The sequence below is a fragment of the Lepidochelys kempii genome, chromosome 2 (genome assembly GCF_965140285.1).
Source record: "Lepidochelys kempii isolate rLepKem1 chromosome 2, rLepKem1.hap1, whole genome shotgun sequence".
Classification (NCBI taxonomy): Eukaryota; Metazoa; Chordata; order Testudines; family Cheloniidae; genus Lepidochelys; species Lepidochelys kempii.
The window spans coordinates 117,089,977-117,116,541 of NC_136381.1; the positions used below are offsets into that span (position 1 = coordinate 117,089,977).

At 41.4% G+C, this 26,565-nt stretch overlaps 1 protein-coding gene across 15 annotated transcripts in view; it reads right to left on the reverse strand.

Annotated features, from left to right (window-relative positions):
• RREB1 (ras responsive element binding protein 1) overlaps nucleotides 1–26,565 on the reverse strand; it is a 140,603-nt gene that overhangs the window by 70,344 nt on the left and 43,694 nt on the right. For 4 of the 15 annotated variants that reach the window (XM_073332107.2, XM_073332110.1, XM_073332111.2 and 1 more), the window contains exons 2-4: nucleotides 9,933–10,057; nucleotides 5,271–5,384; nucleotides 3,623–3,946 (exon numbers count right to left, since the gene is read on the reverse strand). In XM_073332107.2, the coding sequence (XP_073188208.1) occupies nucleotides 3,623–3,736 (114 nt within the window). In that variant the 5' untranslated portion in view covers nucleotides 3,737–3,946; nucleotides 5,271–5,384; nucleotides 9,933–10,057. The remainder of the gene's footprint in view (nucleotides 1–3,622; nucleotides 3,947–5,270; nucleotides 5,385–9,932; nucleotides 10,058–26,565) is intronic. The other 11 variants (XM_073332104.2, XM_073332106.2, XM_073332103.2 and 8 more) reach the window with 6 other exon arrangements.

Below are 26,565 nucleotides of genomic sequence, written 5' to 3' on the forward strand. Positions count from 1 at the left end.
ACCTAATTGCCCAGGGCTGCTGTTAAGTGACGAAAGGCACATCCACCCACAACCTTCACAGAAGCACAGTGCACTGTTATTACCTGAGCCGCCAAATAAAAAGCAAGAGTGTCTGAGACTGAAAACTGAACATGGTTCTTCTGCAGAACAGTGTAGCTCTCTACCAACCAGGAAGACCCAATGTTGTTATTTAAACCCCTGGTATCTCAAGAATGCACAAAAATCATCATTGTGGCTAGCGAGTATGATGTTATACTGAAAAGCTATGTTCTACTTGAACTTTCTTGCCTGCCATTTTAAGTATTCTTGGTGCAATAATGAAAAAAGATGATTAGATCCTCCATCAGAGATACTGTGTATGTGTCAGTGTCCATCCATTTCCTCTTTCTAAAAAAAACTCGCTGGAGATGTCAAATAAAAAGAACTTTTTCCAGAATGTATGATATACACATGAACGGAGGTTGCCCATCCCACAGAAAAGTGGATGGCTAAAATCCCTTATGGTTACATACTAAAGAATTTAAAAGGGGATGCTGCCAGTCAGGTGCTGGGGAAATTATTCTGAAGTCCCAAAGAAATGAATAAAGCAGTAACCGCTCTACAGTTTTTTTTGGTTTGTGTTTGTTTGGGGTGATTTTTTTTTTTTTTGAGCGGGGAGAAGATGAGGGGGTTAAACCTACCCTATAGAGGGGAATATAATTTATCTACTAAATTTTATAGAATTGTTCTAAAAGAATGGTTATTTCCTATTAACCTCTAATAGGACTTTTCTGTATGGATAAATGGCCATTTTTCTGCATCTTTTCAGCCAAAACAGAGTAAACAATAACACTGATCTCAAATCCCAAAAGCATGAGACTTGTGATCTAATTTGCAATGATTAGCCTTTTTTGCCTTCTCTCCTACACAGAAAAATCCTCCCACTGTTTATAAATGATTATACACAACTCTCTATAGCAGACCTCACTATAGCCCCTGAACATGGGCCAAAGCCTCATGTACTTGACATTCGCAAAACACTAGAAGGCAAAAACATTAGAAGGCAAGTGGGGGGGGGGGTGTTTCTCTGAAATCTGTACAGTCCCAAGAAAGCTGATCAAATCTGTGCAGTAGCACATATCACATATGGAATATATATATATGTAATCAAAATACACATATTCCCCTCCACAGATGTAACTTTATTGCGCACAATCAGCTTGTGGAGTAATGTTCAGCTCCAGTTACACTGCAGCTCTGTTAAAGTTGGCTCTGGGTTGGAAGAACAAACACGCTGTGCTGTGAGGAAAATCCCTGCAGCTGTGCTGACAGTTTAGATGGTGTTTAATCCCCAGAGATATCTGTGAAATGATCAGTCTACCTCTTTTTCCCTTTTTAGCTAAGGATACAATTCTACATGACACAATTCATTGTTTCGAAGGCTGCTTTCGAGACTGCCTGCTCTTTGAATCAGCAAAATAACAAAAGATAGAGTCATTACTGGTTCACCTTGAAGCAAAGATCAGACACACACTATAGCTCAGCCAGAGCTCATTAGTATTGACTCTGGGGTTTATTATTAACTAAAACCCAAACTTTCTCCAGTGCTCACACAGTACACACTGCATACCATAATACAGGTCAACCAAATCAAGGGTGGCTAACCACGGAATTCTGACGACTAACTCAATCCAGACAAAAACGTTTAGCATCGCTTCTGTAAAAGCAGCATCACTGAAGAATTAAAAACGCGACACTAAGCGAATGTCTTCACTAGCAACACTAAAGTGCTGCCGCGGCAAATGCTTTAACATGGCTGTGTCGTCACAGCACCAGCGCCGCGAGAGAGCTCTCCCAGTGCGTAAAAAAAACATCCCCACGAGGGGAGGAGCTGCCAGCGCTGTCTACACTGGTGCTTTACAGTGCTGACACTTGCAGGGGTGTGTTTTTTCACACTGCCGAGCCAGAAGGTTGCAGCGCTGTGGCAGTGTAGACAAGGCCTAAATATCTGAGCTGCTGCAGTTGTGCTGGTGAAAGAGCACTTCCCGAACTGAAAGATAAAATTCGCAGCTCATCTGTTAACTACACTTGCTTAAATAAAGCAACTTGGCACTGCCCTTCTGCACCCAACTGCTGGCAAATCCCTTTTGGAGTTTGGCATTAGGTTGATTTGTTTTCTTTTTTTTTTCCCTTCTTCTCTCTAAAAGTGCCCTGACGCCTCTTTGTAACATCTTTTCTTTAGGAGAAAATAAATGAAAAGTTATAATAGACGAGGATTAATGTGCATGTGTGTTTATGAGACTCTAGGCAGACAAGAGCCAAGATAAAGGCAGCATCAAAAGAACCACAGACTTGGGATAAGGATTCAGGAGAGACTGTTTCACTATAACCCCATGGAATATAGCAATGAGACACAGAAAAGCAAATACATTCTGTTACCCTTTTACTATTCCCAGGGTGTGGGAGGGGGGGCAAATCTCACCAGACTTCAGATTCATATTTGCAGTGCACTGAAACAATTCACCACTTTTAATGTGCTTTGCGCTGTACGTAGAAATTTGCTGCATCCAGGTTTGCTAGAGTCAGGCTACAAAAACAGACTGATTCAAACTTAATATTGCCCTGAAATCCTGTCAATTCCGTTTTTTCCAGTGAGAAGTATTTACCTCATTGGTGGTAATCTATCTCCACCTAAAAACAAATCAGCTCTTTTATTAACTTATTTATTTATTTTTACACTATTAGAATCCCTCTTAATCCTGTCACATTTACTCCTTGAGCATCCCTTGATCTGATGCCCACTGAAATATCAGGTGGAATAAAGGTCAGCAACACTAACAAACTCTCCTGAAGCCAAATCATGTGGTGTCCTAACAGCAGACAGCTGTTTAGTAGCCCTGCCACTGACATGAGTCTGAACAGCACACTCCCACTTAATGCAACTTTGGACTGTGAACGAACGTTAGCAGGCAAATCTTTCATGCCAGCTGCCAGACAATATACTCCTATGATCGCATTTATCTTTATGTCACCCTGCCATATTTTTCTTTTCAATTAACGTATTTTAGTTTTGAGGAAATAAAATCTAAGCCAAATCAGAAGCCATTTATCTGAAAGACTAGTTTGCAGGCTATTAATAAATTGCTACAGGAACATCACATAAGTAACACTGTTTTGACTGATATAATTCTCTTCTTTGTGGTGGTATTGATACAGTGCCATCAACTGGTAAATGTGATAAACTTGATCAGCCCTTATGCATTTGCATTGCGTTATGCAGTAAGTCTATGTACTTGTTTAACAAAGACTATACGTTAAGGAACAATGTGTACTGGTAGAGGGACAGACTAAGGCCCTGACTGAGCAAAGCATGTAAGCAAGGGTAATTCAGTGGGAATACTCACATGCTTAGAGTTAAGCACGTGTTTAAGTGCTTTCCTAGATCAGTATGCAAACGACAAGGTCTTTTCCAGATCAGATTTCTCTGATTATTCTGTGAAAAGTCACAAACCACACATGGACTTGCAATGCATAGCAGCTGATGCCACCATGTACTATTTGAAATGCAAAAATGACAATGCAAATTAACTCTTTTCCTCCACTGTGAAACTCTCTCACCCATTGCATGCTTGGAATTATATACCTGGTTCCTCCTGCCAATCCGATTTGGTGCAGGAGACTTTGATGGGGACTTGATGTTCTGAGAATTCCCGCCATTTTCAGCGATCTTCCCCACACTCATTACTGCTGACATCATGGCGTCAATGGAGGACAAGTCTGTACCTTCCAAACTGTTTGGTAAAGTTGGTGTCTTGTAATTGGTTAAGCTTTTGAGCTGCTTCTCTGAAATTGTAAACAAAAAAAGGTGCGGAGATGATCAGTTGGCGAGCTAATGGGATGTTCAGCAGTATGCAGCTGATGGAAGAGACGTGGTCCATGCCTCAAAAGAATTCACAACCTGTGTGATCTGAAAAAGTAAAAAACAGTAGTTCATAACAGTTTGGGGTCCTTTATTAATGGGAAAGCTACTAAAGTTCTAGAAAACATAAGCCAAGTTACAACTTTTTATTTGAATGCTCTGTTCACATGAACTTGATTTTCAAACCCCCAATACAGTACAGTAGAATCTCAGAGTTACCAAATACCTCAGGAATGGAGGTTGTTCAGAACTCTGAACAAAAAGTTATGGCTATTCTTTCAAAAGTTTAGAACTGATCATTGAATTAATAGATCTTTGAAACTTTACGATGCAGAAGAAAAATGCTACTTTTAACCATCTTAATTTAAACAAAACAAGCACAGAAACAGTTTCCTTACCTTGTCAAATCTTTTTTTTTTTTTTTAACTCCCCCCCCTTTTTTTTTAATAGTTTATGTTTAACACAGTACTGTACTGCATTTGCTTTCTGCTGCTGCCTGTGAGTACACTTCTGGTTCCCAATGAGGTGTGTGTTTGACCGGTCAGTTCATAACTCTCGTGTTTTTAACTCTGAGGTTCTACTGTAGAGCCAGTAATCCTGGGTTTAAAATCAGATTTAGCTTAATTCTCTTGTCATAATGCATCTTGTTGGTAATGCATAATGCATCTTGTTGGTGTCCTGTGTCCACAGTGAAAGACTGGAGCTGTTCATGAGCGGCTGCAGTTGCAAACACATTGCTATGGGGGTGAGTAGGTATTTTGGGTAATGTTACATTAAAGTATAAGAAGTGCAATGTAGAATATACACAGAATATTTATCCTACATCATATGTACATGTAGGAAAGATGTTCTTGTTTCAGATACCATGCTTAAATAGTTGGGGCACTAGGTGTGTGGTGTTCCAATTTATGGACATGTTACGTAAACATTATCATACTAGTAAGTCTTTCATATCCTGCTTTAGAAACATAAGAAGAGCATGCTTTAAAACCCCAGCAGATTCATCATTCAAGATGAGCAGCACAGAACCCAAGACTTAAAATCTGAATATATACTGGGAAAGCCGCTGAATATATATAAGAGACGACATGCGGGGGATGTATATCAAGGTACATGTACACTTGATCCGCTATATAACATGTTTTGGAAAAAGAGAAGTATGAACATTATAAACAGGTGTTTTATGGGGATAAGTAATGCTGTGCCAAAAGAGCCTTCATTTGTAAGCCTTGCAGTGGCGAGTGTAAGTGTTTGTGCTTCTGCTTAATATATATATATATATAAATAAAATTATTAGGGATGGGGAAAACTCTTAAAAATCTTGCTGATCCTTTACATTAATGAAGCACACAATTCTAGTTAAATAAGTTACCTTCATTTTCCTCCCTTGACTGTTGAACAATGAGGTTTTCTTCTTGCTTGCTGCTCTCCCCACTTAGTGTATTAGGCTTAGCAGAGTCTAGATTCTCTATAGCACCCTCTAGTACTGTATTAAGGAAAGGGGAGGGGGGAGGGAAGAAGGAATATATTAACTACGAGGTAGTTTTAACAGAGAAAGACTTCATCCCCCTAATTTATGTCCCAGATTCAACTTGCAAAAAAGGGAGCTAGACCGAGTACATCACTGACACTACTGACATCTGGCTTAGAAATTCAAGTGTATTCTGTAGCTGGAGAATTTCAGTAATTCAAGTTCATACATTCCGCACTTTCCTTTTAGAAAAATTACAGTTTATTCTAACAGATGAATTCATGATGACCCTTTGATTAATGCTAACAGTGGAAAGGACGACTGAAATTTCTGGAACCATTCAGCACATTTCTCATATCCAGTATCCCAGTTTATCAGTAATTATTGAAAATATACATAAATTGGTGCAACTGCTGGTGGAATTTTTCCCACACCTCTCTCTCTCTTTTTTTTTTGGAAGCCACACATGCACTTATCAAGCTATTGTCAGCAACTCTAACTCTGTGAGAAGGACACCTCTCTGGTTCCAATATGCTAGAGTAGTTTTTTGAAGGCCTTTTTTAGAGTGGCAGACATTCCAGGAAAACAACAAAATGTAACAAACAAACAAAAAGTGATTCCTGGGGGAATTTTTTTTTTAGTAGGTAATATTGCAAAATGCAATTACAGTTTTAACAGAGAGTTGCACTATGGTAACATTAAAGAAAAATACAGTTATGTTACTTCACTATTGAAACAAAGAACATCAGCCTTTGGAAGCTTTACCATCTCAGATATCAAAATGGTTCCTGTCAGCAGGCCTTTAACGGCATTACGTGCTTTTATTTCCCTCTATGCAGAGGCTACAAGCCTCAAATAGCAGCGAAAACAATAAGGAATATTTTCTTGTAAAAAGAATGAGCACATCTTACTGTAATTATCCCATTTAAGGCATCATTGAGCTTACATAATATGTTTGCACTTATGTAGCACTTCTCAGTGGATCCCAAACAGCTTTGCAAACATTAATGAATTAGTAAAACATCCCAGTGATGCCCACTTTACAGGTAGAGAAACAAAGGCATAGAGAGAGATGGAGGGCCCAATTCTTCCATGTTTGCTCATGCTGAACAGCTCCTTACGCGACACCCATCTTCACCTCAGTGGGAGGAAGGATGGCAGAATCAAGCTCTGAGGGACTACTCACTTGCTTAACTGTTACCCATGTGCTTAAGTACCTGTCCTAAATCAGGACCTGAATAACTTGACACTTTGGGTCAGTAACAGAGTTTGGATTAAAGCCTAGGAGTCCTGATTCCAGTCCTGTGGTCTACACACTGGACAATGCGGCCGGCTCCCTAAACTGGGCTTTTATAAACTGCATGTTATACTCTCCTGAATGACTCACTCTCTGCTAATTTTAATACCTTTCCACTCCGCAAGCACTGATTTTCCTTTCTGATGTGGGCCTGATCCTGGGAGGGGCTGAGTATCTAAAATGGCCACTGAGTTCAGTAAGGGTTGCAAGTGACCTGCACTTCAGGATCATGCACTGTGTTCCTAGCAGAATTCAAATTAGTTTCTTTGTTATCTTCCTCATTTTTGCACAGCTCTCAGATCAGGGTTTTTGTTAGCTGCAGTGTCAGCTTACTTTATTTTGGCCCATAAAAGTGATGGCTTTTTACTTTTTAAATTTCAGCAATGAAGGGTTCATGCAGGGGTAGATTTATTTTAAAAACAACAACTACAAAAGTAAAAATCACAACAACAACATTTCCCTAATAGTTTACAATTTTTGACATTGGCCCAAACTTAATCTTACTTAACAGCATCCCTTTAGTTAATACAACAGAAAAACTGGAAAAAATATTAAATCCTTTTTCTGTTTTTGTTAAAGCAAAAAACAAACTTAGTTTAACCATCTTTCTTTCTGAGCAGATCAATAACTATTCTTGACTTTCTGAGCAGATCAATAACTATTCACCCAATAACCAACATGTCAATCCTTAATTATCAGATACTTTCTAAAACAGTAAAAACAAACAAAAAAATGAATCCATTTAACCACTGTAAAAACAGGGTGTGGTCCACGTTAATTTAAATACCGCAGGGGGTCCTTTCAGAGAAATAAATTCTGAATTCCTCGCATTGTTTTTAGCTGTTGATTCAAAGTGGTCATCAGAAAGAAAGAAAAGGGCAGACATGCAAACATCACCCTGAAATCTCACCTTCAGTTTTGCAATGTCTGTGCAAGTATGCCTGGTGTACACCTTTCAGAAAGGGCACAATACAGTACAATTGCAGCCCATAACAGCTTCTGTTTACAAATAGCTATTTTATGACAAACTAAAATACAGCTTTCTGCCAACTCAAACAAGATGTTTGGATACTGATCTTGTTTTTAAACAGGAGACCAATTTTTTCTGTACATTAAAAACTTCCTAGTTTGCAAACAGTTTAAAGAATTAAACTTAATTTCTGAAAGAGTAAGTATTATTGGAGTGCACTAAAATATATTCTAGTACTGTTGTGGGAAGGAAAACTATACCATTGAAACAAAGACAATAGCATGCATTGATTCTGGAAGCACAGCTTTCTATTTGCAATAGGATATAGCAACAATAAGAATACTGGGCCAAATCACTTCTTCCTGTGGGAAACCCATGGCAGGGAGGGGCCCTGGGGCAGGAAAATTCGGTGAGGCTTCTCTTGCAAAATTTATTACACATATGTGGAGGGGAGGGTGCATTCCCCCCCCTTTCCAAGTAGAAAAGGGAAGGTTTGGCCCACTGAACCTATTTCAGGGAATCAACTGGGGAGACAGAGCCAACAATATGGAAGTTCTTTAATTGCCTGGCTACAGGAGTGCCTGTCTTCTCAAGCTCTTGGGGATCCCTCTGCTTATTGCTCCACTGGGCAATTACCCCCCTTCCCAATTAAAGGAGACAGGGAGGTCCACAGTGAAGAGGGAGCTCAGCTTGGAGGCAATACCACCTCGGGCTGTATTAAACACTGAATTAATTCCCTATGGAGTAAGCATTCCATCCTCATTCCACACACACACACACACACACACACACACACACACACACACGACTGCAGGTTCCCTTGAATCTGTCCCTTCGCTCTGGTCCTGGCTGCTGTGGCTAGAGGTGTAGCATCTGTAGGCGACTGAGACAATGCAGGACCACAGAAAGCTAAAGACTGCAAATAGCGGTTTGTGATAAAGGCGAGATCTGAAACAAATGACAACCAGCTTTGAAGGGACACAGTAAAGCACAGGCTTGAACAAAAATAATGTAAAACTTGTTGCTTCCCATTCAGTCTGAACAGGAAGGCATTTGCTAGATCTATTTCCTCCTTTGGGATAAGATGTGACTCCACAGTAAGCTGAAGCTCAGCTCATCAACATTTACTCCTCCCCGCCCCCCCCCCCCCCATTTTATCTTAAAAAAAGATCATTCTTGATGGTTACAGCATCTTCTCCTTTCATTTTAAACGCACTAGTGAGAAAGCAACAGGAGAACCTTGGTTACAATCTTTAAAGAGGGTAGGAAGAGAGAAGATGCTTCTTCAGTCACTCGACTCACCAAAGAGAAGGTGCTACAGAAGCAAAAAGTGTGCCCCAACCCTTTGGAGCGATTACAAGTTTTTACTACAGTTTGTTCTACTGTCTTGCACATGAGCACTCCCTTTGGAATAGATAGGAAGAAGCACACAATACACACAGTCCAGGCAAGGAGAGAGCAAATCTGATGTATAGCACAAAGCAGCTCATTGTTCCACTTAAAAAAAAAAACAAAACAAAACCCACATTAATGTTAAAATACAAGCCGTGAATTAATTGGGCCAGAGAAAGTTTAATACTTTCAGCCAAACACTTTTCTTGGTTTCATTAAACACACTATGTTCTATACTATGGATACTCTTTTCTTTTGGGGGGAGGAAGGAGGATTCCCATCTTAACACACACACACAATGCATTTCAAAACACTTTTCCCTTCTGGGTCTAAAAAGCATTACTACTCCTACTTACCATCCCCCTAAAATGACCTACTTTTTCAATGAGAAGTGAAACCAAAGATTGTTTAAATGTAAGTCCAGGCAGCATTACTAATGCAGAGATTTAGAGAGGAATAACTTTGTTCAAATCAGCAAGGGGACATCTCATCTGGGACAAAGAGCCCACGATAGTTTCTTTCTCAGTGTTCTGAAAGATACATCTCATAGGTTGAAATTCACCTCCATTTAGAAGTCCAGCACCAAACCTATTCACCATTAAAGTTGCACTTGAGCCTTCAAATGAGGACTTAAGCGAGACGTACGTGGTACATAGGTCTTGTGCCGAGTTTCTGCACTGGAATGAATTTCACTCAGAGCATGCAATGGGAAACTTTTCTCCCCACTCATCTCCCATGCTGTTGGTCACATCAAAAGCAGGATTATAGTTTTACTCAAATTTTGCATCAAAGCCTTCAGGGAGGAGATGGGGAGGAAACAAGCTGGGTGGGAAGAAGAAAGAGTGATACTATTCAGTGCCACTGCCTGAAGCAAAGGAAAACCAAAGGAAGTTTTCCAACTGACCTTTTTTAATAGCAAGTCTGCCCTGGCTACTGAAGTATTGGTGCTGGCGAGGCCCCAACGGCAGAGAAGTTTACTGGTAGCGTCACCTCACTGTCACCACTGCAGGAGCACCAGTACAGAGCAGCCTATATGAAAAGAAAAGCAAAAAGGATAAGACAGAGGAACAGGACTTTATGGCGGCAGTTCTTTCTACTACTTAGTATTAAGCCAAAAAGGCACGGAGAATATTTCCGAAAACGTCTGAATACACACACATAAAAGGTAGAATTTTACCCAGCAAAAATGTCACTCACAAAACCCAGAGCAGCACATCCTTAAGGGAATCCTCCAACCACTAAACTGAGACTGCCTCTTTGGTTATGAGCCTTTTATGTTGTTATTTATATTAGAGTTTGTTAGCAACATTTGGTGTATTTATATTAGTGTCTATGTAGGCATAATGGTTTATACTTTTGCTTGGTTAAAAAAAAAAAAAAAAAGACCAAACCTGCCATCCCTTTACCCTCAAAGACCAGTCAATAACCCACATGCTTATTTTTCCTCTGTAAGAGCTTAGATAACAAAATACATATGTACCATAAAAGCATGTAGGATTGGCAACATGGGCAAGTTACTGATGCTGAAAAAACTACTGCCCTTTGAGTCACCATTGAGTTACTCCAGATGCATGACATAACTGTACTGAAACCAGTACAGCTATACTGGCGTGCAACTAAAATCATGAAGTAGTGAACCAGTCCCCTGCCATTTCATGGATGAGATTCATGAGTATGCTCCAGCTGCCCTGTGCCACGTTAGTGACACAAAAGCAGCCCTAACGTAACTGTGAATTTGGTCTCTATCTTATTTTTTGTGCTCCATTTCTGAACTTTAATGTTGCATCAAAGTTTCTTCATTGTCTGACATGGTATGTTTATGTATATGTGGTGGGAACTGCCTCCCTAACTGAGATTAAGCTTTGAGGCAATAAAGCTGGATCTACTGTGCAAGTACTGAAAGTGAGAGCAAAAACTGGATTGCCCCAGATAGGGATTGAGTGCCTGGCTCTTCAATGGACTGGCACCTTAGTCAGTCACTTACATCTGCGCACAGTGGGTGTGAAACATTCCCATTCTGATTGGGTAACATTTTGCACAAGTGTAAGTGGCTACACAAAGTGTCAGGCACCAGAGAGTCAGACACTGAGACGGTGATCACTACTGACCCATATTTAGGTTGGATAGTTGCTGAAGAGTATAAACCCCTTCTTTCCCAATCACGCCCACCTACAGACTTCTCAACAGCTAGCACATGACATGGAAAGCTAGTCAGAAGAAACTCCCCACATCCTTACTGCTCATTCCATTTCTGGGTTTAGCTTATTTAACAACAAAATCCCAGGAAATAAGGTTCTACATATTTCAGTGTCTTCAGGACCTTGCTCAAGTGAAGAGGAGATCAGAATTTGAAAGTGATCTGGATAATGTTGTTAGTAGCCCTAAAATTATCAGCTACACGAGATAAGACAAAAAACACTCAAGCAACAAATTGAAGGCCCACAAAAAAATCAGGAAGGAGTTTTCACTCCTCTCCTCTCTAACCCCTCATGCTACAGCATGGCACAACTGGAAATGAGGAGCCGGCTGCCTTCCTCTGAAGCTGGAGGAACTGACAACCATCAGAGAAAGACATTAGATTAGACGGACCTTTGGTGTTATCCGGTATGTCTATTCCTATATTCCTTTTCTGCTTGTTAAAGACAGACACAAAAGCATTACTGTGTCTCCCATAAGAACTGCTTTGCATATGTTCTGAAAGCTAAGACAGCTGTGTGAATGACTTAGAGTTCCAGGAAGTAGATGTGTTTCTTGGCTTTAAGTCTGGTTTATTTGCTTTAGATGGAGTGGCAAGCCAGGCAAGTTCCCTCCCTGAAGAGTGGCACTGGCTGCAAGAATACTGAGCAGCTTGAGACTTCACGTAGCGTCTTTCAGTAGACAGATGAGCATTTCCCAGTTCTGGGCATTATTTTGCTGCTTAGACAGTATTGACTCTCATCTCACTGGGCAAGAAGAGGGACTGACAGAACAACTTTTCAAGCTCCATTCCTCAAGCAGCCAACCTTTGGGAAAGAGCCATGGGGAGGAGAATTCTATTTTGTTCTATATAGGTTCTTATATGGCACTCATTACTGTAGTATCTGAACTCCTGCTAGTGCTTTGTATTTCTTGGGGACGCCATGATCAGGAGCCTCATTGGGGCGAAGATACAAAACAAGCCAGCAAGGAGAGTGGCCCTTTATATAGCCAGGCGCTGTTTCTGCAGAGAAGCCATGAAAGAACTGAGGAAATGCCTTCCCTGTAATGGCTCCTGGGTCTCTTTTCCCTCACTAAGCAGCGGTGAGAAATGAGAGGTGCCCTTTCTCCTGGGGGGGGGGGGGTAAAGGGATACTTGTTAGACTCCTTTAGTGGTGCGTTATGATAAGTAGTGCATCAGACATCAAAGCACCACATGGCACTCCCCCTGGCTCAACTAGGAAATATCTTTTATTGGACCAACTTCTGTTGGTGAGAGAGACAAGCTTTTGAGCTTACACAGAACTCTTCTTCAGATCTGGGAAACTTATTCAGTGTCACAGCTAAAACACAGGATGGAACAGATTGTCTACTTATACTAAACAATCTGTTCCACCCTGTAGTTAGCTGTGACATTCTGAATATGTTTCCCAGACCTGAAGAAGAGTTCTGTGTAAGCTTGAAAGCTTGTCTCTCTCACCAACAGAAGTTGGTCCAATAAAAGTTATTACCTCACCCACCTCGCCTAATATCCTGGGACTGACAGGGCTGCAACACTGCATTCGACCAAGACAGACAGGCTGGGGCTGTAAAATAAGGAAACATGGTCTAAATTGCAACAGGTAAAGAGATCTGTGGTTGGGTCCTCGTTTGTTAAAAAATAAAACAAAACAAAGGTGAACCATAATACAGCCAGATCATTAATATGAATAAACTTTAACCTTTGTCAGATACCCCTTTGAAAGGAAAGGATGGCCAGGCACTGTACTCAGTTTATGGAAGGGATTTCACATCCAGGAGCCTCAATAATAGAACAGATGGATTAAATCTGGAAGAACCAGGTGGAAAGCTTATGGTGAAAAGAAAAAAAGGGGAGGAGGCGTGGGGGGAAGAAAAAGAAAAACAGAAAAAACAAAACAAAAAAAACTTACAACCCAAGACAAAGTGCTCCTGGATTCTAAAAACGTCTGCTGAAAAAAAACCTATGAGGGCTATATGCAGGCAGAGCTGGACAACGGTGACAGAGAGGCTGAAATCCCAGACGGTATAGCCAGTTCAAGCCATGGGATTCCTGCTGTAAAATGAACAGGAGGAGAGAGAACCTGATGAAAGGCATGATGCTGCAGCTTTGCCCTTTAAAGGCGGGCCAAGAGCAGGCATCTGTGTTCCATGCAGTGCAGCCAGAGCCTGCAATCAATTGTTTCTGAGACAAGTTACAAACGGGGACTTCTGTGTCTTATCAATTGGTCATGCAGATGCCTAGGCATCCACTGTAATGAATCGGTTGGGGACAATTGGTCTGGTTGTTCTTATTACAGCATCGTGAAAACAGCAGTCATAGTAACGTTGAGAAGGAAAGCCACTAACTGGTGATGTCGAATTGCTCACTGGCAATCGGTCTCTGCACCTGTTGGTCAGGAGGGGAGGCCCGTCAGTCCCAACTGGTGGATCAGATGAGCAGAAACGTATCAGACATCACTCTCCAGTTTAATACCCTCCCCTGAAGCTGTTCAGTGCATCTTTCCTCATGGAACTCAGATGTGTGTGTCAGGCACTAATTTGTGCAGCAACTAGTGTCCTAACCCTGCACTCTTCACTATGTAGCTGGAGTAGCATTAGCTGCAACAGGAACAGGCTGAGGAAGGATTAGAGGAAGGCTGGATCATCAGTGTGAAGTGTGCACAGGAAGCAACAGCCGATCTCCTGATAATGCTATGCATCTCTGGGGGAAGCCCTGGTCATGATCCGCTACCACCTTAGAGGGATTTTGTTTTGTTTTTTTTAAAAAGAGACTCACAGAAGGCTTGGCTAGATGGGGAATTTTAGCGATACTGTCACTTTGGAAGCAGCTTAGGAAAAATAGAACTCTTAGCCCAGGATAAGAGCATTCACATGGGGAGTTATACCAGTACTGATAAAATTATGCTGGTCAGTTTCCCAGTGTAGACAAAAGCCCTAAGGGGACAGTATTAGCACAGCCCCCTCCCTCACCCAGCTTTCAGTTGGGAACACCTTACATGGCTGCACCCCACAGCACTTTGCACCGAATGAGTTAATTTAGTAAAACGATGCATGACATTAGAAAACTTTGATTAGAAATCAGGGGAATAACAATGTCATGGTTGCCACCTATCATGATTTTATCACATCTTGTAAAATCTGATGGAGCCATGGTATTAAATGAGCATCACAGCTTTTGCTCAAAAGCGTTTTATATGTATGTTTCCAGCCCTCACAGTTGTGGAGAAAAACTGGAAAGCATGAACCCAGAGGTAAAAACAAACAAGAAAGCAAATAAAATTAAATTTTTTTAAGCGTCTTAGGCAGTGTAAGCCAGTCATGATTTTTTGGGGGGTGGCCTGACTCAATTTTTGAATACTTTAGGATGGCAGTACTGTGGAGAGAGTTCCTCCTTGGTGCAGCGATTCTCTTACACACCCTGCAGTGAAGTTTTGTTTATTTTCATTTTGTTTTTAATTCATAGCACATTCTACTAATACTACTTTTAGATGAGAAACTCACTGAAATACCACATTTGATTTCATGGGAAAAAGACTCAATTAAACAACAAAACAAAAAAGTTTTTTGGATAGAATTGTTTAAGAACGTGCAGCTCTTCTTGCTGCTCTTTTCCAGGGAGCGTGCCTTGCTGACAGGATTAACTACTGCCAGACTCACAAAGCTGGGAGACAGCTGCCACATGGCAGCCATTTATTACAAGGCACCACTCCTTTAAAGTCAGGAAAGAGACAGAGCCTCTTATTTTCCGAGGTGTTATCAGCAGGGTTTCCCTGCTCCACAGGCTTTAGTGACTAGGCTTTTTCCAAACAAACACCTCCTTTTCTCCCCACCTTGTTAACATCATCATATTCCTGTCTTCTGCTCCTGGGTGAGCACAGGATATATCCTCTCTACTGTGTATTCCAGGTAAAAACTCTATTAAAACAGTTAAAAGATCAGAATTTCTGTATAACACACATACACACTAACTCACTCCTCTGCTTTACAGTAAAGTTTAATTAGAAAGTTTTAGTTTAACACAAACCAACAAAACGAAAACCAACAGGGAGGGAGACATACTGGAGTGAAGGAATGCAGAGTTAAGGTACTATAATAATAAAAATTCTGACCTTACATATGTGACCTCTCATCCACCCATAAGACACATTTCTTTACACCTGCATTTCTTTAATCTATAATATCGACCATGGAATACAGAACCCTATCTCAGGCTGATCTCGAAACCACTGCCTAGTCATTGACCCTTTTCCAGTCCACATGACCATGATGGGCCAGACACACATTTCTTTCCTTCTTGGCACAGACTAAAGACCTGACCCACTTACAGGCCACCATCCTGCAGTCTTGCATCTTACTCTCTAAATAGGTTTTCAGACAACATCATCCCACATTCCGCTCTGAGCCAGACACCAACATATCACGTCCATTATTTCCATTAAGATTAGATACCTCATTGTATGTTAGTCATTCCCTCTCCTTCTATGATTTGCACCTCACTTTAGAGATGCAGGCCTGCTATGTAACTTTATCTTGTGCCTTCTACATACACTTGCTGCTGATGTCAGAGTACCACAGGTCACACAAATTGAGCTCGTGATTTCCCCCCAAGAAGGAGAGAAAAGAACTGCCCAGGTGTAAAATGTATAATTTTTGTTGGCAATGTGAAATTTTTCTAAAGTATTTGTATTACATGTGAGGACATCCATGAGCTCTTTTTAAGTGGGCAGGGCCAAGGTGATTCGTGGAGCCTTAATTCTGAAATCAACCATTTAATTTGGTTTTCTGTTCGAATGAGATCAATTTAATTTAATTATGATATATGAAGTAGACTGCCCATTAAACCTTCTAAAGTGTGTTGAGCTCCTCGGATGGACAGCACTGTGAGAATGCAAAATAATATTACTGTTTCTTAACACAAATTTTCTTCGGGGGGGGGGGAGGAGGAGTAAAAATTCTTATGTTTTCATGCGTATAAGAAAATGAAGCAAGAGTGTTTAAATGAATTAGGAGCAGCTGGGCAATGCACCATCCTCCAGGATCAGCAGGGCTCCCACAGAGCATCTCACCCTATGACACAAATGGAGCATAGACTGGAAGTTCTCTGGGCACCAAGGCAATCTTTTTGTTGTGTGTTTGTAGAGTGCCTAACACAAAAGGGGCCTGGTCCATGACGCGGGTTCCCTTGGTGTTACCTCTTATTATTATACGTATTACTGTATCAAGTTCAGCAATTGCTCATGGAATTCAAAAGCTCCCCAGCTTTGTTAGACACTTCTGTATTTGGCTGTGGGCATGGGAGGACACAGAACCTATTCTTCTCCCCTCCACCCAGGTATGCCTGCTGACCTTCTACATTCCTTGTAGTATTGCTTTTGGTCCAATGGACTTTACAAGACCCACAGGCATTGCAAAAGGATATTACAAAGTACACATGCCTTGCCTCGTAAGACCCACAAAGACTCCATGGAGGTCAGCACAGAGCTCAAAGTCTGCAAGCATTGTAAGCTCTGTGGTGGTAAGCAAGCGAATGACCAAAATCAGCTGAGTAGGCCTGGTGACTGCTTAAGGTGCAGATTGCTCCTGCAATGCTGTAAGCGCTGCAGGCCATACCTGCTGACCTGGGAAACTCTGTCGTAGGAATAGTTTAAAGTTTACTGAACTCAAAGGACTAACATCTCTGCTATATGGAGGTGCAAACAACAGCAAAGTCACCAGAATTGTGACCACCTGTGTCAGTAGTGAGTTTGGCTCTATGAGCTTCCACTGGATGTATCAGTAAAGCTTTCAAAATCCTTGAACTACAGCTCTGGTGGTATGCAAGGATCCTGGGAAAACATGTAAGATTCCAGTGAACACCACAGCCATACAGGAAATGAAACTTTATTGCTGCTTAGGAAGCATCATTACAGAGGATGGAAGTCCGAACCAGAATAGCAAGAGTGAAAGAAATGTTCTGGAAGAATAATCATCTAATCAGAACAGACATAAATCTGGAAGATAAATTCTAACTTAAAAATTTATATTTGGTCTGTGTTAAATTACAGCTGTAAAACACAGACATTCAAACGATAATAAAGAAACGACAGTCCTTCAAATGTTGGTGTTATAGAAGAATTCTGAAAATATAGATAGATTGTGTAACCAACTGGAAAGGACTGGAATTCAGCAAACACTGGTGTAAGATCTTACGAAAAGAAAGATTCAATTTGCAGGATACCTTTTATGAGGTTCAGTGGGCGATATGCATGTCTACGGAAATTAGAAGGAAAAGTTGATGACAGAAGAACATGAGGCAGAAAAAGAAGATCATGGATGGACGATGTGGGATCCTGGGAGATTATTCCTCAGAGAGATTAGCAGAGGACCATACAGAATGGGCTACTATTGCTGCAAACTTGCGGGCTACATCTAGACTACAGCACTTACAGCAGTGCAGCTGTGCCGCTGTAGTGCTTCTGGTGAAGACACTCTAAGCCGATGGGAGAGAGCTCTGCCATCAGTTTTATAACTCCTGCCTCCGTGAGCGGCGGTAGTAGAAGCCCCCCGCTGTTTACACCGCCACTTAGGTTGGTATAACTTATATCGCTCGGGGTGTGTATTAGTCAAACCCCTGAGCGATGTAAGTTATCCTGAAGTAACCAGTAGTGTAGACAAGGGCTCAATTATGGAGATACAACATAAGAGGAAGAACAACCACAGCAATCTGGATTTATACGATCTTACAAACACCGCAGGCTTTCATCCTTCTACTCATCTTCACTGTAAAGGCTCAGTATGAAGAGGCTACAATTCCTAGCATGTGATGTTCCACTTGTTTGGACCAAGTTAGCAACCCTGTGACCAGTTCTTTCCACAAGCCACACATCTATTACAAAACATCAGGACAGTTGCAGTGTGCCTCATTCTAGGCAGACATTTAGGTACACTCCTTGATTTCCTGGCAAACTGCTTGGGTGTCTGTTGCTGGTGCTAAACCACCCTCCCCTACAAAAAGAAGGAGGAATTCCATTGCTCATACAGTAAAACAGATGACACAGACAACTCTTTGAAAATCTATCTGTGAAAAGGGCAACTTCCTTCCTTCTCCCCTTGAGATACATATTGAACACCAAAACATAGCCTGTTTCAAGCCTAACAACAATTATACTTGTGACGGATTCTGGGGACATAAACACAAGAACAGTTATTTTATAAACATTTACATATCCAGCAGGAAGCAAAGTCCATTGGCAGGATGGTATCAGTTTGCTAGTGAAACTAAGCTAATCAGTTTTCAAATTACGTATATACACTCACTGGATATCAACACTGTATTTGTTAATTCACAGATACTGACAATGATCCTGCCATTCAAACTCACTAGGATGAGCAATGTTCCTGTGTGTTTTCTCTCAGACAGACAGACAGACCGACCCTCCTCCAATTCTAAGATCAAGTTGTTTATAATTCCAGAATAGGTGACTTGATTCTCAGGTCGATCATTCCACTTTTGAGCTAGTTTGTATTGTAAAGTGTAATTCCGCTGGCTTCAGTGGTGCCACTCATAACCTGCACCAGCGTAAGAGGAAAATCAGGCCTAGAATATTTAAGAGAGCTGGGAAAGTTCAGCAAAGGTTCACAGAACAGGTCACAGCTATAACAGCTTTGACTGCATTTATGCTTGATTTGAAAGGCCAGTGGAACAGGAAGATCACATACTCATTCAGAAAAAGATATACACTCAATGTGAAAACACTGCAGCTGAAGTTTTACTTTCCTTTAGAGACACTAAACAGTAGCAAATAATGAAATGGTGGGACCAAAAGATCCAAAATTAGAGTCTCCTGCCTGTTCAGATATCATCCCCTTGCAGTATAATGTTTCAGTGAGAGTCTAATAGAACTGAGCTAGTTAGATCAAGAGAGATTACCTAGTATAATTGAAGAGGTTGAATCTCTCGATAATATTGTTGTTAAAACAAGTATATAGTTGAATTAGTTAAAACAAGAAAGCTACAGGGGAAAGTAATACCACTTGCTCTAAATCAGTGACTTATCAGTATGATGTGGCAGCAATCTGGTTAACAAATATGCTAATTTCATATATGGTGATGTGGTACAATTTATCTGTTAAGAATTGGGCTGAGGCCACCACACTCATTTCATTTGTTCCCTAATTCAGACTTTAAGCAAAGTTTCTGAAAGCAAGAGAAGGTATCAGTACTTGTCACTTAACCCCCAGCTAAAGAAGTATCTAAGGGTACGTCTACACTGCAATTAGGTACCCTTGGCTGGCCTGTGCCCGCTGGCTCAGGCAAAGGGGCTGTTTAATTGCAGTGTAAGCATTGAGGCTTGGGCTGGAGTCTGGCCTCCAGGACCCTGCAAGGTGGGAGGGTCCAAGAGCTCTGGCATCCAAACCCCGAACATCTACCCTACAATTAAACTGCCCCTTTGCCCGAGCCCCACAAACCCAAGTCAGCTGGCCTGGATCAGCCACGGATGCCTAACTGCAATGTAGACATACTCTAATAGGCCTTTTCCATATCTAACTACTATGATCCTACACTATATAAATATAATTTATAAAGGTAAGTAACACACACACACACACCCCAGCCCTGGGTGGGGAGGGGAATATCATGTACAGGGTGACCTTTGTTACAAATATAAAACACTGAAATAAAATGATAACCCCTAACACACCCCATAGCAAATTCCATATGGGTCATCAGAGCCAAAACAAGTTGATGGATTCCCCAACAAATCCTCTCGTATAGCCCAAAAATATCACAAACAAGGTTACTTCTGAAATTACAATGGACTTTAAAATAGCAGTAACGCAGCTCCTAGAAAGGTAGGGGTAATTAGGAGGATTAGCACATTTCTGAGGGAAGTCAGAGGTTCTGCCTTGGCCGTGTTTCATACCTCAGTAAACCCAGGGGAGTGATCAGTTCATAACTGTGCTCCCGAGGGTGCCTAATTGCTGAACTGTCTTACCAAAACAAAAAGACTGTGCCAGCGTAAATCGCACTAAATTAAAAGAAACACTATCCGACAAATAGCAAAATCGTGTTTGTTCTTTTTCACTAGAACCAGCAAAGATTACATTTTGGCCACATATGGCACACACAGAACTCCCAAGACCTAAATTTGAGCACGTACTTGCTACTAAATTGGTAACAAATGCTCTAAGCACTCTCTTTCCTAAGACACCAACACTGTCATGGCAGGGAAAGGGGGGGTGGGGTTGGGGGGAATACAGTAAATAGAGATCAGATGACTTGAAATAATAGTTCTATTCATTTAAACTCTTCTCTTAATTATTAAAGAGCCTACGATCAGGAATGGAGCTTCAGCTATAAAGTTAGAGAAGAAAACAGTTGACTGGATTCTAGAAGCATTTGAAAATAAAAGCCCTGGTCAGTAGCAGACACAGTTGCCTAAATGCTTGCTGGCTGTGAAGTGGCTATGCCTATAGCTAATGAAGCCTTGTTTAAACAGTTGTTTGTGATGAAACGAAGGGCCCGATTCTCCTCTCACACACTGACCTCAGTGGAGATGCTCTACATTACACCAATGTAAATGAGAGAAGATTCAGGCCCAACATCTTTCAAAGCACTTCAATAGCTTAAATAAGAAAGAACCCTTTTCAGTAAGACGACCCCTGTTCTTCCCTGTCCTTTTATCTTCTCTTAACAGTTTGCCATCCAGGGATAGGAGGGAACCCCAGCTGCAACAGCTTACACTTTTATCTTCTGCTGACCATGCAACAGCACAAAGCTGAGTGCTGGATTTCCTGCTGCTTGCCTAAAGGGACCGTTCAGCTTGTTTAAATACTGCTTGCCTTGAGAGTTTTGGAGTCATGCCCAAGCAATGTACTGTATCTTCCCAGCATCCATTTCAGCGTGTACTTTAAAGGTCTCTAAGTTCGATGTACTATGCCCTGCTGCACTACGGGAGAGGCTTGATGCCTTTAGAAAAGTCATCTTGTTTTTTTTCAAACCTATTCACGTGCAGTGTTTGTTACAGAGCTAACAAAGGGTCCCCACCTGCACACTGAAAACATACCTCACATTTAATTCAACACAGGAAATTTTGAAACCAATTAAATGTGAGTAAAGTATGTTCTGGTATGAAGGGTTATCACGAGGAAGAAAACAAATGCCATGTATTGACTATAAACGGTTATCAATGCTCAGTGCACAAAGAGCCTGAGATACTTTCAATCACACAGGTGAGCTACAGTAGAGTGACCCCTACTTACACTACATTTTAAAAGTCTCCAGATGTTTTATTTATTTACTTTTACACCACACAAATATTTACTGGTTCCTCAGGACAGTGAAATTCTGAACCTGTATGATTCGACTGTACCAACCAAACTACAAATGTGACACGGCGAGTGAGTGCCCACATGCAGCATACACAGATAGAATCAGTGATCCCAGCTACAGCATATGTCTGTAAATTTGCAAGGACACACCTCAGGAACAGTGAGGCCAGACAGACTTAGGAAAGCTGATGCATACTTCCTGAGAAGGTCTGATTCTGTCAGCATGATCCAGGGTCCTGGGGAGAAGGCTGCTTGGAATGGCACTGTAGTGGCACAATGTGCCCACAAATGCTGTTTCACTAAGGACAGGAGTCAGCCACCCAGCGCATTCCTAAGAAATGGGCAGCGCTGGCTGGAGAAGGGCTGTGCTGGCGATGACTCATTGCATCACTTGGGCAGGAGCCCTTGCTGGCTGAAATTTGGGAACCCTGCCTGCAAATTAACACCGGGTTCTCTGGCAGAACACCGAGGGAAAGTGGTGGGGTGCAAGCAAACTTCTGCATGAGCACCACATAAATAAATCACTATTCTGCAAGTCCCTTTAAGTCACCTAATTAAACCAATACCTAACATATGAAGCACAAACAGGGCAAGAATGAATGCAGCTGACAGCCCTTTTCAAAACCTTGGTAAGAGGAGGTTAATACGAAATCTAGCCTAGGAACAACAAAAACTTAAGTAGAATGTCTCCTTTATTTCTTCTACTAACTAAGGTCTATTTCCAATTATGTTTCTTTCTTTGAATTTGTAACCTTGTATGTAATGCGTTCCCCTCACCTCCTCCCTCTCTCTCTCAAAATTCAAATTTAATAAAACCAAGAGTTTCTATAAAAAATACCTCCTTCGTTCTCAGAAAGAAAATCATCCTTTACAAACCCTTTCAAAATGTTCCATTTACCCAATTAGCAGGTAGCCAGGACTCAACCTTCGTGGCAAGGTCAATGAGGAGATAACCTTGGCTAATAGCATGAATCCACATTGGCCCAACTGCAGCAAAACATGGCCAACCCATTCAGCATCCTAAAAGACAAAGCCCTAATCAGCCCCAGACCAGGTTAACAGCTGATATGGACGGAGAAGAGATAAAAATCCAGATTCAAAACTTTCTTGTGAAACTTTTGAATAAAAGGTTCTTGGAAGGAAACTTCAGTGTATACTGCTCATAAGGAACTTTCAAAAAGGTGCTATTTAAGATGCTTTGCTGAGGACGAAAGTATGAAAATATACATACACCCACAATAGAAATATGTTTAAGACTACAGTTGCAAGGAAATGCAAATCTAGAGGTGAAAACTTATCTTTAACCCATTCTGCACTGGCTCAGTATTAGAGCAGGGATGAGAGATCTGTGCTTGAATATTTCTTGTGCTTGAATATGCTTCTATGCGCTAATGCTGTGGTTCAATGAAGCAAATTAAAGATGAAGTATTAGCAAGTAGAGTTGCCAGGTGTCCGGTTTTCGATAGGAATGCTCGGTCAAAAAGGGACCGTGGCAGCTCCGGTCAGCACTGCTGACTGGGCCGTTAAAAGTCCGGTCGGCAGCGCAGATGCGCAGTGGTGCTAAATCAGGCTCCGTGCAGCTCCTGGAAGCAGCGGCATGTCCCCTCTCCAGCTCCTAGGTACAGGGGCAGCCAGCGGGCTCCGCATGCTGCCCCGCCCCAGGCGCAAGCTCCACAGCTCCTATTGGCTGGGAACCGCAGCCAGTGGGATCTGTGGGGGCGGTGCCTGCAGACGGGGCAGCGTGCAGAGACGAGTATAAAGTTGGCAACTCTATCAGCAAGTTGAGAACAAATGTGTGGCCTGTCCTACTTACATGCCACCTCTTGTTTATCACTTTTTTTCCATTCTTTGTCCTGCAAGGACCCCTGTTTTCATTCAAAAATCTATTGGAAACCCATTTCTCCAACAAAGTTTATTGACAATAGTCTTCCTAAACAAGAAATACTTGGGGTCCATTCCTGCATTCTTTGCTCAAGCATAAGATCCAGTTAAATGGAGTTTAAAGTGTGGAAAAATAGTCCGGATTGTAAACTTTAGAGTGCAAACTCCTTGGGTCAGGGGGCTTCCTCCATGTTTTGTACAGCATCAAGCACACAAATGGTGCTCAATAATTCCTTTACATGAACTGAATTACATCCTTCACTTCATTTAAACTTAAGTTTTCTGCATTTAGCTGCTTGCTCTTTTTCCAGCGTAAACTGCCCTGGACTCAACTACCTCCCTCCTGCACTCCTCACCCCAAAAATCTGTCAAAGTACATAAGTAGCCATGCTGTACTAATGCATGATAGCACCGTCACACATCTAGACCATAAAACGTGTACTCAACAACCCATCTGGAGCCAAGGCACTAAGTGGTTTTTTAAACAATATTTTCAAAGCTTGAATCTAGTATGGGGAGTAGTGGGAATAGTGCACACATACTCTGGCATATGTAGTTGACCACTTCCAGAGTTTGATGTATCATCACCAAAAAAAAATTGAAGTAAAGAAACCAAGCTTCACAAAGAAGCAACAGTCTACTGTCTGATTCCATATCTGCAGACCCGGATAGCCTGACTCATAGTGCTCACAGTCTAGCAGCAGATGGGAAGCTAAAACATGGAATTTAGGTAGCAAGACATAAATGCTGTTCAAGCAGGAGACGCAACCCATCAGCTGTTTTTGCCTTAGAATTACTACGCTGTGTCACAGTGGGACCGTTTTGCTTCATAAACTGCTGCCATGTTTTACTCCGTCGGTGCACAGATTTTGATGTAGGAGAAGGAAGTTAAGCACAATGTATAGCAGCAAGACTGTAGCCATTTTCCCCCCATGGGCCTAAAACAGTGGTTTTCAACCTGTGGTCCGTGGACCCCTAGGGGTCCACAGACTACATCTAATGTGTCGGGGTCTGCCGACTATGTATAAGATTTCCAAAAGGATCAGCACAGCCATTTAAAATGTTTAAGAGGTCTGCAAATGACAAAAGGCTGAAAACCACTGGCCGAAAGTATAACCCCTCCCACTCCCCGCCATCCCTCAGGAAAAGTTGACTGAGAGCAATATTTTGTTTTAATCAAAAGAGCAAACAAGGCAGAGTTAAGAAAGCAGATTAACAGGGTAGAGTCACTCACTCTTCCCCTCCCTTCAGACAACAGAAGCAAACTTCATACCAAGAAGCACCGCTAGCCTCCACAGCAGCAGCAACAGAAGTCCTTTGGAACCACTGCCCTTTGCAATTCAAAGCTACTTTTTGACCTTTTTCCTTCAGCCCGCTGCTGTGCACATGCTTTTTATTTTTCAGGTTTAAAACTTCTGCTACTAATAAAAATGTTATTGCAAATATCCTCATTTCCTTGTATAACCATATTCTTGAGTGACTTGATTAGTTAGAAGAACAGGAGGACTTGTGGCACCTTAGAGACTAACAAATTTATTTGAGCATAAGCTTTCGTGAGCTACAGCATCCGATGAAGTGAGCTGTAGCTCACGAAAGCTTATGCTCAAATAAATTTGTTAGTCTCTTAGGTGCCTCAAGTACTCCTTTTCTTTTTGTGGATACAGACTAACACGGCTGCTACTCTGAAACCTTGATTAGTTAGCAGACTGACCCAGCGAGATGCTGAGCCTCAAGAGACTAAACAAATGGTTTCTTTCAGCTCTTCCTCCATTTTATTTTTGTGATAGAATGCACTAAGTAAAAGTATAGGGCTCTGAAAAGAAGTTTTGCATATTGAGTTGAAAATGCAAACATCCTCACTTGAAGGAAACACTTAATTTTTAAGCAATTTGAGCATCTCTGGGATTAAATATTAAGTTCACTGATAAGCAAAACTTCAGAGCTGTTCAAAGCCAGCAAGAAAATAGAAAAAAATCTGATGCTATCTTTATCTCCAAGCCTCTAACCTACAAGTGAAGCTGGTACTGCCAAGGGCACACAACTTGCTAGGTAGTAGTCCCAGTTCTAGTCCAGCAAACTAAAGAAAAAGGTGATGAAGGACCTAGACAGGTTGAACTAAATTTTATTTATATTAAAAAATACAAGAGAAAAATTTGATGAACTAAAATGCATCTAGCAAGCAAAATTATTTTCAAATGACTACCGTTATGACAACATGAGCATCTTAGTCCAAAGGAAAAGTTCAGAAGGTTATTTCTATGTCAAATTATCTATAAATCTGCTTCATTATCTCAAACTTCCTGTTTCACATCATGTGCAAAAAATTAATTCCTTTCAGCAGAGGTTACTTGCAGAAAGAAGATGCATTCAAACTAAAATCCTCATGGCCAAGGGTTTAAAAGAAATAAATTCCCCATCAATTCAGTGTTGCCGTTTTCATAGGAGCAGGGATGCATGCAAACATTGGGCGTTATCAGGAAGAAAGCAGAAAAGGAAAATACACTAGTGTGAACAAACACTTGTACGCCAGACAAGCACAGTGATGGCTAACAGTGCAGAACTTCTGTTAGCACAAGTAGAACATCCACCTTCTAAGAAACCACTTCCCATCATACGTGTCCCACCCCCGCTCCTCAATGGTGTGCTATTTACTGAAGTTAAAAATAACTGGGCAACTGATCTCTAACCAGGCATCAGAAGAGTTGGCCAACACCATACCACGGCCCTACTACATGTACAAACCACCAACGAATAAAGCTGGTGGTGAATTGCAAATTTTTGCCTCACTGAAGTGTTAATGGGGGCTCTCTCGGTGACATGCACACATTGCACACTTACAAATCCACTTTACACACAGTCCCATTATACAAATATATACAGATACTCTACACATTTGCTTCCACCTTGTGGATTACTGGAGGTGGAAACAACTATGTATGAATACCTCTAAAATTAGTCTCCAGGGTAATCTGTGGGCAATATACCATACTGTGCTATAAAAAGCAGGAGAAAAAAGCCCCACTAACCATGAAACCACTTCTTCATTTCAGTATTGCATTTTCTGGGGACAGTCTGTGTGGCAAGGAAAAAAAAATACAGTTTTGCTTTTATTTTACTGAGTCTCGCTAAGCAGAGAACTACCCACTGCA